The following is a 12,732-nucleotide window of genomic DNA, read 5'->3' as shown; positions in this document are numbered from 1 at the left end:
GGATTTGCTTCTCACAGGGACCCTGAGAGCTCCAGAGTCAGCAAGGAAGCCTGGGCTGGCTGAGAATTCCCCTAACTGAAGGTGGTGAGGCCCTGACACAGGCTGACCAGAGAAGCTGTGGCTGCCCCATCCCTGGAAGTGTCCTGGGCAAGGTTGGACAGGGCTTGGAAGAACCTGGACACATGGAAGGTGTCCTTGCCCATGGCAGGGGTTTGGAATGAGATGAGATTTAAGGTCCCTTCCAAGCCAAACCACTCAGTGATTCCAACCCTGGGAGCATTATTACGTGTCTGTAAGCAGATGGAGGTTGTTTTATAAAGGCAGGTACTCTGAGGGGTTCATGTGCTGTTTGAAGTTGTTTATGCTGGGAAGTGAGTCAGTAAAAGCAGTGTGGTGGGGCTGTCTTCAGCTCAGACAGCTCAGGCTGTACATGGGAAAAGAATATAAGGAAGGAACAAGAATTGGTTTTTTGTGTCTGTTTACTAGAGCAGCATGCTCTGAGCAGTAATTAAAAGTAAACCCAGACCGTGCTGCCTTGTTCAGCATCCCTAGTTTTTGAGATTAAGCAGCCAAAGCAATTCTCAATTCAGCAATTCCTCAGCTTTTGGGAGGGTGGCCAACACTCACAGTGTCTCACAGACCACTGCAAATTCTTGTAATAAATCTCACAACTGGGGCAGCAGAGGAAACCCACAGAAAGGTGAGATGGTTTGTTGGACCAGCAGGCTGGACTGCTGCTGCTGCTGCTTCAGCTGCTCTTCTCCAGGGACAGCCATTCCAGGGACAATACTTCCATGGAAATACTACTCAAAGGTAGAAGCACACCCCTAATGAGTGGAATAGGCAATAATTACAGTTTGCTCAAAGAAAATGTGTAATTTCTGTGGTCATTGGGACTGGGATCATGCTGTTGGCTCTGTCTGCATGGCCCACACTTCCAGGGATGGGGCAGCCACAACTTCTCTGGGTAACCTGTGCTGAAACCTCACCACCCTCACAGGGAAGAACTTTTCCTAATATCTAATCCAAACCTCCTCTCTTTCAGTTTGATCCATTCCCCCTGTCCTGCTGCTTCCCACGGCTCCTCTCTCGCTCCTCTCTCTTGCTGGTCGCTGTTTTGCGATGACTAATTTTGCTTTCTTCTTTTCCTTTTCAGTTGCCAGGGAGGAAAAGGCAAAGTCACTGCCAGCACCATTTCCTTCGAGCTAAAGATGTTGAGACAAAGCACCTCTGCCCCTGCCCTGTCCTTTCAGTCCTTCCTGCTGGTGTGTACAGGACTCATTCCCCTGCCACTCCTATTCCCTAAGAGCACGGGGGCAATAAACCTTTTACCAAGTAGATGGTGTGTAATTCTCCTTAATTCCTTATTCCTTTTGTTGTGAGAGCTTGCCTGCAGTTGAGGCTCAAGCCAAGCATGTAGATCTGGGCATGAGCTTGGACTTCAGGCTCTCCCTAGAGATTTGGGGGTGTTTGGATGTGTGTTTTGGGGCTTGGAGTGCAGGGCACCCTCTGCCTTGTGTGACTTTGGTGTCAGGCTGAGGCAGTGCCTAGACACGTGGAGCAGGGGGTGGGATTGAAATAATAGAGTTTTATTTGCTTGGTAATTCATTTATGGCTGTGGAGTGGCTGTGGTTCCTGGTAGTGAGGCTTGTCTCAGGCTCCAGGAGCCAGCTTGCATGTGGCCATCCGTGGTGGCTGCACGTGGCATTTTTGGTTCCTAAGGTGGCCCCATGGGATGAGTGCTGCCATGGGAAACCTCCAGCTCCTTCTGGCTATGGATTTACTGGCTGTAGATGTTGGCTCCATCCAGGCTGCCCTGCACTGGCAGGACAGGTGAGCTCTGGGCTGTGCTGGTGACAATTTGTGTTCCTGTGTGGGGCTGCTGCTCTTGGGCACTGAGGTGATTGTGGCTCCTGAAGCTGTGCAGAGCTGTGGAGCCATGCTCACCTCACACTGCTTCCCCCTCTGCTAGGTTACATGGAGGCAATTAGTGCTGAAAGGGTGTCCTTGTCTCCTTAGCCCTGGAGAATTCCAGTCTGGATGCAAGCAGGAGGCAGAGGAAGACATTTCCTTGTTCCTTTTCTTTGGCTGCTAGTCTCTGAGTGCCTGGAGCATGGGGCAGCACAAGATTTTGGCAGGTAGGAGCTGGGCAGGAGTGGAACACTGTGTGACAGCCATGGTGTCCTGGATCCTGTGTGTCCTTCCAGCAGCTGGGGAAGACCCTGTGGAGCAGGAGGAATGCCTGCAGGCTCAGGGAGATGTGGGCAGGGCTGCAGCCTTTCTCCTGCCAAGGCTGGGCACCCTGGGGCAGCTCTTTGCTCTTGACAGAGTCCCAGGGGACAATCCTGAAGCAGCTGCCTCCGTGGACATTTTGTCCTTTGGAAGTCACGTGTGCTGACTCAGGATCCTGTTTGCTCAGGATTAGTCCATGGGGCATTTCCAAAGTGTAAAGATTTCTTCTCACACCCTGAATGGCATCTTTCACATTTATTGGAGGTTTTTACCCCACAAATAAACTCAATATTCTCTAATGACATAGACTCAAGCAAAGGTAACAAGCTGCCCAGAGCTGAGCCTACTCAGCCCTGTTGCAGAAGACAAATTATTGCCTGAGTGAGGAAATAAACCCAGACTTAGCTACATGCAAATGATAGACTTCATGGATTTTTTCCAAATTCATAACACAATAAATCAAGGAATAGAAAATGTGCTCCTTGGCATTGTCCTAAGCCCTGAGGGTGAGACAGGCTGTGCCATGAGGAGATTCAGTGTAGCCCCAAATCACTTCTAAGAAGTGGAAGGATTGGGAGAGAGGCATGATTTTTATTATGGGTGAATATTGCCATGTTATGCTTGCAGAAAACCTTAAACCCCACAATTTTCAATTACAGTCACCAGTTTTGGCTTTTCCCCCAAATTCTTTGTAACCCCCTGTGGGGTTTGGGAGGGGATGGCCAGCTGTGCTGTGACTGCATGGAGAAATCAAGGTGTGCATAGTGGAGGGAATTTCTGCTTCACTGGTGAGAGTGGGATGGTGGTGAAGCCCTAGAATCATGCTCAGAGTTTGGCCCAGAGGGATTATGTGAGAAATGGATTTGTAGAAAATTTTAAAAATTTGACAGAAGGTTTATAGAGTCTCTAATTGTGTGTGAACTTCGAGATAAGAAATGTTGATTTAGAAATACTATAGAATAGGACAGACATTAAGAGAAAAATTGAACTAAAAACAAGTTTCGAAGGATGGCTTTGTAAATAAGATTAGAGAAATAGAACTATAAAAATTGTATTGTAGTAGGACTTACTTGTAGTAGGACTACATTACAGTGTACTGCAATTAGAAAATAGCTTCTGACTGTGATGGTGTGAATTATTACATCTGTATTGTTTCACCCTTCTCATGAGACTGAAAATGAAATAAAAGTTTTTAAAACTCCTCTCAGTTGCCCCATCTCTGGGTCAGAAAAGAGTATAATCCAACAGGATTAGCTTTGGTTCTTCAGACACGTGGGTCTAACCTGCCCTGAATAAACCCCAGAAATTGCAGTAGCTCCTTGCTCAGCCATTTTCTTCAAGCACAGCACAGGGAACGTGCTGGGGCAGGGGCAGGGAGTGGGGTCCTGCTTGGGTCATGGCTTCTCTCTTTGATCAGCATTAAAAATTCAGCAGGGGCAGGTGATTTATATTCCGAGAGAATTCTCACTGTTCTGCTTGCGAGCTGTATCAGTATGCAAAACACAGCTCCAGCTCCTCGTTCCCTGTGCCCTTTCCACTGTAAATAGGTTTTATGTCAGTGTGTGTGGCTGGAGATGGATTATTGAGCTGGACAGGGCTGAATGTTTTCTGTGCAGAGGGGTGGTGATCCCACAGCGAGTGGAAATCTGTGTGATGCTGGTGCTCACTTTTCTTCACGAGTATTTCTGGGGGTCAGACCATGGAATCATGGAGTTGGTAGGGTTGGAAAACACCTCTAAGATTATGGAGTCCAACTGTTTCCCCAGCACAGGCAAGGACACCACTAACCCATGTCCCCATGTGCCACATCCACAGGGCTTTGAAATCCCTCCAGGGATTTTAAATCCCTCCAGGCTTGGTAACCCTTTCTGTGAGGAATTTTTTCATCATTTGCATGGAGGTGTGATACTGGTCACTGCTCATGCTCCCTCCAGCCATGGCAGAGCATCTGGCAGACAGTTTGCTGAATCTTCAGGCCTTTTCCATGCAGTGCAGTGTAGCAGGTGAGCAGGGCATGGCTTGGAGCCTGCTGTGTTATGTGTGAGACCCCTCTGCAGGGAAGGGCTGCTTATCCCCCATGAGGAGCACTAAGGCTGTGCTTGTGCCTCACAAGGAGCGTGTTTGTTCCCCAGAGTTTATCTTTCAAGCCTGTGGATGAGAGTTGGATCATTTCACTCAATTTTTTTCCAAGACAAACACTCCATAGGTGTGATAGTGTCTAGAAAGCAGCTCTGAGAGAAACCTCTTCCCACCTCTGCCGCTGCAAAGATCACATGAGACTTCTGCTTGCTCTGTGTTTTGAACCACGTAGAAAACAGGGTTTGCTAAAATTTGGGGATTTCTGTGCACTAGAGTTTCTCGGGGCTTTTCATAAAGCTCAGGAGATTGTGTCAATCCCAGTGGCCGTGGCTCAAATCTAAACTTAACCTTGACATCATGATGAAGATAGTTCCTTTATCTGATTGCAAATGAGGAAATACATTTCTTAAAGTAATTAATGGTCCCTGCAGAGTATCTTTTTATTAGCATGTGTGTGTGTGTGAAAGCATCCAGTCTATAAATACACAGTGGTTTCCTCCTCAGCATCAATAGGGTCTGTGCTGGCCCTGCAGTTTGTGTCCCATGGCACTTGTGTGCATGGAGAGGATGTGACAGGGCAGGACCGTGCGTCAGGAGCCCTGGGAGGCAGGATGGGGAGCCAGAGATCACATTTCACTGGAAAGTTTCCCTTTTTATTGCAGTTTCTCCATGGGGATGGTTCCAAAACCCAACCAAGCCGTGGTGAAAATTGCTGATACCTGCAAGCGCGCCTCGGCCCCGACGTTGAGGGGTGGTGGTGGCTGCCAGCTTGGCAGCAATTTGCTGTGTTGCCTGTCATTAGGGCTGTGTTAATTGCAGGGCTTGCAGAGGAGCAGGGAGGTGTGTGATGGCCAGGACAGGAGCCTCTGCCTGTGCTTGCTGCTGCTCCTGCCTGGGTGTGTACCCAGCTCTGCTGCTGCAGCAGTAACCATCACCTCAGGGAAGGGCAATTATTCCTGAAGAAATCATACCTGGTGAACGTGCTCGGTGCTTTCATGCTGCTCTGAACCTTTGTTTGATCTTTGTGCCAACGGTGCCCCAGCGTCCTCCCAGCACAGTTTGTCACTGCAGCAAGCACTCCTGGGACAGCAGAGATCGTGATAGATAGAAATCACAGAATCACAGAGTGGTGTGGGTGGGAATGCACCTTGAAGACCATCTCATTCCACCCCCTGCCATGGACACCTTCCACTATCCCAGGTGGCTCCAAACCCCAATATCCAACCTGACCTTGGGCACTGCCAGGGATCCAGGGGCAGCCACAGCTGCTCTGGGCACCTGTGCCAGGGCCTGCCCACCCTCACAGCCAAGAATTCCTTCCCAGTATCCCATCTCACCCTGCTCACAAATTATGTGTAATTCTGACACTCTGAAATGTTCACTTTTCTATTTGACAGTTTTCATTTGGTCACTGGGTTGCCCAGAGGTTTATGATGAAGTTACCAGTAAACTGTAAATGATCAGTCCACTGATATCCCATAGAAAGCTGGAGACTGGACCAGGCACCCTTGGGAACAGTAAATCTTCAGAAAATGTATTGATTCCCAATCTTGGCTTTGCACTCTGGATGAACTTTGTCCCCATAAAATAATAGAAGGTGATTTTTCTTTACCCGCCAGCTGGCCTTTAAATGAGCTACTCTTAACACCACTGCAAGCTCTAATCCAAGTAAACATGGACAGGATGATTCAGGAGCTGGGAAGAGCAGCCAGAATATCAGTTCAGAATAAGGGTTAATGCTTAGTGGAATATTTTCATCTATTATCCTTGAACATCACAATTGGCTTTGAGTGGCTGGTACAAGATCAGTGTTTTGTGCTCTTTGGATTGTGCAAATGGTGAATTTGGTTGTTTGCATTAACAACCAAAGCAGCAAACAGAGAAACAGGATTAGGGGAGTGATTTGGGGAAAACGCTGGTTTCGGTAATCAGATTTCAGTTGCAATCTGTCTGCTTTACCAGGGAATAAATCTGCAGGGGAGGATGCCAGGAGGTGAGGCAGGGCTCATGGTCAGGGCTCTATGAGCTGGCTTGCAGTTTTCATTTCAGGGGCCTCCTTGTTGTCCACCCTTAGCTTTTCTTACCTAAAACTACCTAAGAAATAGGTGAAGATCAAGTGGCATGGTGTGGCCCTTAGGATTTCCCTCCTTGCAGGCAGCTCTTTGCCTTGTGTTTTTCCCTAAAGGGCTCTTCATAGATTGGGAATCATGGAATGCTGGGGTGGGATAGGTGTATCCAGGGGATTTCACAGCCATAATGATGCTGGAGAGGCTTTTTCTGCTGGACATCTGCTCCCAGCTGGTCTGGGGGGCAAAGAGTTTCTGTGAGATCAACCCTGGAGCTTTAATGAGCTCTTCTTCCAATGTCTTTTGTATTTTCAATATAGGGGATGCAATTCCCCTCTTCAAATGGAGAATTCAGAGGAAACTTATTAATTTGACTGAAATACCTGTGTCCCTGTGGATGACCTTGTGTACCTTGTGTGCTGCTGTGAGTGCCCCATCCTGTGCTGCTGGGGAGCAGAGGGACACCCACAATGTTTAAGATAATAAAATAAACACGACCCTCAAGGAACCACCATCAGGCTGTTTTTTGGGCAGTGCTTGCCCCTTGCCCAGTGCATCCACCCTCTCCTAAGTCCCCTAAAGCTGTTCTTCTCTCTCTTTCTTTGCAGGGAGCTTTCCACAGCCTGGGGCTGTCCCTGCACATCCCCCGAGGAGCTGGCAGGGCCCAGCCTCTCCTGGGGGAACATGGACTGAAAGAGGAGCTTTGCCAGCCCCCAGCTGCCAGCACCCTTTGCCTGGACCCTGATGGACTCCGAGGCAGGACTGCATTACCATGGTGATGATCTTAACCAAAACTCGGGAAAACAAAGGTGCTGACTCCGTAACATGCAGGACTGAGCTGGTAAGCTTTGTGAAATCTCTCTTCAAAACTGTTTCACTGCCAAGGACTTCGCTGTAGCTTTGTAATAAGGGTTTTCTTTCCTGCAGGGATGGATCTTTAGGTGGTTTGTAGCACTGATTTCTACAAAGCTGCATTAATATCCAAGGAGCAGGTGATTAGTGAGTGATTGGAGTGCTGTGGCTTTTGCATATGTGGATTTCAGTAAGCACCAAATGGGATAAACAGTACCAAAAAAATCAAATCAATGCTGTGAATAGCACAGGTGAGAAGTTGCTTCACTGACAGCGAACAGATGCTCATCATTAATAGGAGGATGAGCAAGTGGGAAGCAAGATTAAGTGGGAGATAGTGAGGAGCAGTGTTGTAGTAGTTAATTTCTCTGGCATTCTGGAGAGGTGCAAATGCAACACGCTGAATGAGCAGGCAACAACAATAAAAAAACAAATTAGGGGTGGCAAACCAATTAAAAGATGCTGTGAGAGGTGAGTGTACCTGTGGTAGGGGACACACAGCTGGAGGCAGGGTGAAAGCAAATGAGAAGGAGGTGCAGGGTGATGGAGAACCATCAGAGCAAGGCTGGTTGTGGCCATTTGCCCCCTGTTCTCCTGGAGAGATGGGCATGGTCTGGGAAGAAGCTCCACCAATTTCTCTGAGAGTCTCAGATAAGGGCATGCAGGAACACAGCAGGAAGCATCTGGCAGGATGAGCCATAAATGGGCATTCTGGGCATAAAAGAAATATAAATGCCTGGGTTTGCTGAGGGTGACAGACTTCATCTGTCCAGCTGGGCTTCCCAGGCAGGGAGCACAGTGTGCTGGGGTGAAGGCAGGCTGCCCTGGCAGTGAAAGGCAGAGGAGAAGGTGAGCAAGCCAGAGGCAGTAGAAAATACTGCCTTAAAAGGGTGAAATTTGGGAAGGGTATTGATCCATTAAAAAAATACTCTTGCTGTAGTGTTAGCTCCTGCTGGGGAGTCAGCATCTCCCATGGCTGTTGCTCAGGGTGGGAAGCCTGAACTTTCAGTGCCAGCTGTGCCCTGGGAAGTGTTTGGGGCAGGAGAAGGGGAACTGGCTGCAGAGAGACAAATGACAGTAATTTCTTCTACTCCAAGAGAAGAGCTGGGTGCTCGGGGTGTCTGGTGGCAGGTGGTAGAGATGCAGAGCTGTAACACAAAACTTTCCCTCACGTGTTTGCCAAGAGCTTCCCACAGCTCTGGGGCTGGGTCAGGAGTGCAGGGACAGCCCTGGGTACACAGGGTGAATTGCTGGGCTGCCTGGATTGTTAAATTGGGGCAGACAATCACAAGGAGGCTGAGCCACTAAAGAAAGCAAGAGTTTTTCTGCTGACTTCATGGGGAAGGCCAAAAAGCGAAACCCAAAGGAAATAAATGTCTGAGCACTGGGGCAGTATCTCCTGCCAACAGCCAGTGGGCTCCTTTGGTTCAGCTCCCAATTTGGTATGAGGAGAAAATTCTTACAAAATGGTAATTATACTCGCTATGGGACACGTGCCAGGCTCCTCTCCCTCCTGCCTTTGCAGACAGTGTCTGGTCTCTGGGGCTGGCACACAGATGTGCACTGGCACAGCCCCTGCCTTCTCTGGGGCTTGTCACACTTCCATCTTTGCTCCACTTTGGCTGCTCCTTGGAGACAGCTGCCTGTCCTCTCTGCCTCCTGGTTAATTCTGCTGATGGATCATATCGTGGGGCTGGAGAGATGGAGATACCCTTACTTTGCCTAGAAAAGTGGCACATGCCCCAAAGGTGGCTGACCCTTATTTACCTTCTCCACATCTACACCCTGTAGTTGTTTTATGCCTCCCTATCCTTCTATACTCAGTGTTTCCAGCATTCTTTGTATAAAGTGGGAGCCTTTATTGGATTGCTCAGGTGCCATCATTTGGTACATTATTATTGTTATTGTTATTATTATTATTGTTTTTGTCCTCATGATGCACTGGAGATTCAGGCACAGAGAACCTGTGGCTGCCCCATCCCTGGAAGTGTTCAAGGCCAGGCTGGATGGGGCTTGGAGCAACCTGGACACATAGAAGGTGTCCCTTCCCAAGTGGAACTGGATGTCTTTAAGGTCCTTTCCAGCCCAAACCATTGTGAGATTCCATAGTTACGTGAGCAGGCAACGTGTAAAACATGGATCAGGAGGGAAGGTGTGAGTGCAGTGGCCTAATGCCAGATAAAACACAATTATGGCAGTGCAGATGAACATGGGGGCCGTGCTGGTGCTTCCCTCAGATGATGTAAAGCCTCAGTCAGATGGGATAGTGTTGCCAGGATAGACACTTCAGAAACCAGAATATGGATATTTTTAGGGATAATAAAGGAACAATTAGTATGAAAGTGTGTTTTTGCAGGCATAGCTGAAATGGCATGCAGCTGTGGATAACATATTGATTTATTATACGTGAACCCATCCATGCTCATTTTTAGAAGTCTGATGGTGTCTTTTACACTGTCAAGAGGAAAATTCTTGAGGAAAAAAAAAATAGTGTGAAAAGCAACCAGGATTATTTTGTACCCATGCAGTGGCATTTCCCCGTATTTTTAGTGTAAATCATCACAATCTGAGCACAGACTCCTCAAAAGTGCTGAGGTGAGGATGCCTTGCCTTAGAAACACATTATATGCTTGAAAAAGCTAAATAGCTGCTTTGTACCTTCATGGGGAGGCCTTAATGGGCTTGGATGAGGTTCAAGATACCACTTTTGCTCCTTTCTTGCCCAATCCAGGATTACCTCTGAATCGCAGCTCCCATTTTAATTTCACCAGAGTTTTGGATCTGAGGGTGGGGACCTCACAGCAGCTCTTTCCCGAGGGAAGGACTGGCTGCAGGACCCTTGATCTGCAAGCTGAGGCCTGGACAAGGGACTCTGCACAGAGTTTAAAGTTGATTTCCCTGAGGAAAGGTGACTGGGTCTGTCCCCAGATGGAACAGGGCTGTGGAAGGCTTTGTCCAGGCTGGAGGCAGGCTGGTGTCTGGTGCCCAGCTCGAGTCTGTGAGAAGTGAGTAGTTTTTCTGGTTGTTTGCAGCACACTCCAAAGATGAGTCAAGGACCTACCCTCTTCTCCTGTGGCGTGATGGGTAAGTGTCAGAAACTTCTCTCTGTGTTTCCTCCACCTCCACTCCCGCTTCCTCACGGTGATGGGCGGGAAGATGTCCTGACTTTTGGATGTCTCCAAAACCACTCCCCTGCAGCCCACCCCACCACACCTGTGCCACTCTCCTCCCCAGATGATGCTTTTTGTGCCCTGTTGCCACTGCTGACTGAATTGCTCATCTCCTTTCCCCTCCCCTTTGATACATCTGCTTGTTTTTAGAGCTACTCTTGCAGCTGAGTTGATAAACATTTGGAGTCTGAGGCTGTGTTTGAGAATCCAGCCCAAGACTGTGGTTCTTGACTGTTTTCATGGTGCAAGCAACAAATAACAGCATTATCACTGAGATGTTCTGCCACCTGGCACAAAGTGGTTGGATGGGCCTCAAACAATAAGGAAAATGTCTCATTTTTGCTGTTGACAGTAATCATGATTATTGTAAATGCAGGCAAACCCAATGGGAAGAAATGACAATGTCTGACTCAATTCAGAAGGCTGAATGATTTCTTTATTATAATCATGCTAAAATACATTAATAAGCTATATAAAAGGGAAGATACTAAAACTACATACTGCTGTCTCTGACTCTATTTCTAACTCCCCCACAACTCGTGCCCTCTCTGAGAGGCCAGCCCCAGGTGGGTTGGATTGGCCACCAGGCTCAAACAATCCTCACCAGAATCCAACCAAGCACTCACCCCAGGTAAACAATTCTCCAAACACATTCCACATGGGAAAAACAAGGAGCAGAAATAGAAATTGTTTTCTCTTTCATTTCTCTGTGCACCTCTATGAAAAATCCTGAGAGGGAGAGAAACGTGCCTGCCACACATGATAAAATATGTTTGGATACCTTTTGTGTCAGAGCTTGCTAGCAGTTTTTATGCTGAACAGCCACCAAAATGGATGGAGGATTGGTGCCTTGGCTGATGATCCTGAAAAACCGATAGTGCCAGAGGATGTGCTGCTGTGTTGTTCCCTTTGGCGTTCCTAGCAGGGCGCCAATCGCTGGGCGAGGCCTCAAAACCCAATTAAAATTGTAGGTCAAGTTTGAGCCAAGCTCCTTGCTGTGAAAGCCAATCCTCCCCAGACAAAGAGGCTGCCCCTTTTCTTCATGGACGCAGCTCTCATTAGCGTTAATGAGAGGCGGGCACATGCTCTGACAGGAGAAGTCTCCCAAGCTCTCTGATAGCTCCAGCCATTGGCACTGTGGCGACATGGAGAGCATTTGTAGGTTTTTCCAGATGAAAATCACAAGCTTCATAGTAAAGAAGGGATAGAGACAACACATTCCCTCTCCCCTGCCTTTCAAACATGAGTGAGGAGCAAAGAACCCAAATCAGATGGGTTTTGTCTTGCACTGTGGCACTGGCAGGCTCTTCAGCAGATACGCAGAGTCTCTGCCTAACTGAGGAGCAGCCTGTCTTTAAGAGCTTTTACAGAGCCTTCTGCCAAATTATCCTCCTCCTGAGGGAGCTGAATGTCACCTCCTTGACCTCAGCTGGCCCTGCAGTGGTCTCTGTTGTGCCCAGTCAAGAGGAGCCTGTCTTTCCCTCATGTGAAGGCATTGCTTGGCTTGGGTTTCATCTTAATTATCTTCCCTGAGTGTTCTTCTTGATGCCCCCAAATGCGGGCCACAATCACAGACTAATCCAGGATGAAAACTTGCTTGAATTTTTAATAAAATTACTGTTAAAATGCAAAACTTGGGGAATATTTTATATCAAAGGGCCAAATCCCTGTCAGTGGAAAGCACTGAGATAAATAAACACAGTGAAGTTTGGACTGGTAGCACAGACAACATGAGGCAAAAACTCACAGTTCTGTCTATGTGGGAGGTTTGGAGGGAAGTTGGCTGTTTTTTTTTGGGTTTTAGACAACAGAGAATCTTAAAAAACAATCTTTCTGATACCTTTGGGGTGAGGGCAGCTTTGGGCAGGAAGGCAATTTATTTCTGGACCCTGTGGCCATGGAGCATAAAGGGAGAAGGAAGCCCAGCTTCTGCCAGGGAGAGCATCGTCCAAACCCTGGAGCTTTTCTTGTAAGGAACTAAACACTGCAAGAATCTGAAAATGGATTCTAGATTGTAACCAAACTCAGTATATTGAGTAAACATTCTTAAAGGCTTGATATATTGGATGATGCATGGTTAGGTCCAATTCTCAGGGTGACCTAAATAATCTTTTGGCTTTTAGATTTGTGAGAAATATTTCTGCCAGTGAAATGATGATATTATTAAAAAGATTGGGTTTTATCTCTGTATAGCCCTTTCCCTGAGGAAGATTAAAAGTGAAACACCTAAAACTATAAATTAGACAACTACTGCTTTCCCTTCTCCTTGATGGGTCCTTGAAATACCCAGGAGTGTAAGAGTTGTCCTGTTGATGGATAGTTTGCTGTTTGGG

General features: G+C 47.6%; 2 protein-coding genes across 2 annotated transcripts in view; both read left to right on the top strand.

Moving 5' to 3' along the window:
- The window catches only part of UROS (uroporphyrinogen III synthase), a 623,177-nt gene that overhangs the window by 439,506 nt on the left and 170,939 nt on the right, over positions 1-12,732 (top strand). The gene's annotated exons all lie outside the window — the stretch shown is intronic.
- Positions 1-12,732, top strand: part of FAM53B (family with sequence similarity 53 member B) — a 42,125-nt gene that overhangs the window by 9,840 nt on the left and 19,553 nt on the right. Inside the window, exons 2-3 of the mRNA XM_012574681.5 lie at positions 6,986-7,218; positions 10,262-10,313. Of these exons, the coding sequence (XP_012430135.5) occupies positions 7,150-7,218; positions 10,262-10,313 (121 nt within the window). The 5' untranslated portion in view covers positions 6,986-7,149. The remainder of the gene's footprint in view (positions 1-6,985; positions 7,219-10,261; positions 10,314-12,732) is intronic.

This window comes from Taeniopygia guttata, chromosome 6, assembly GCF_048771995.1.
Source record: "Taeniopygia guttata chromosome 6, bTaeGut7.mat, whole genome shotgun sequence".
Classification (NCBI taxonomy): Eukaryota; Metazoa; Chordata; class Aves; order Passeriformes; family Estrildidae; genus Taeniopygia; species Taeniopygia guttata.
This window is presented reverse-complemented; position numbering and strand designations above follow the sequence as displayed.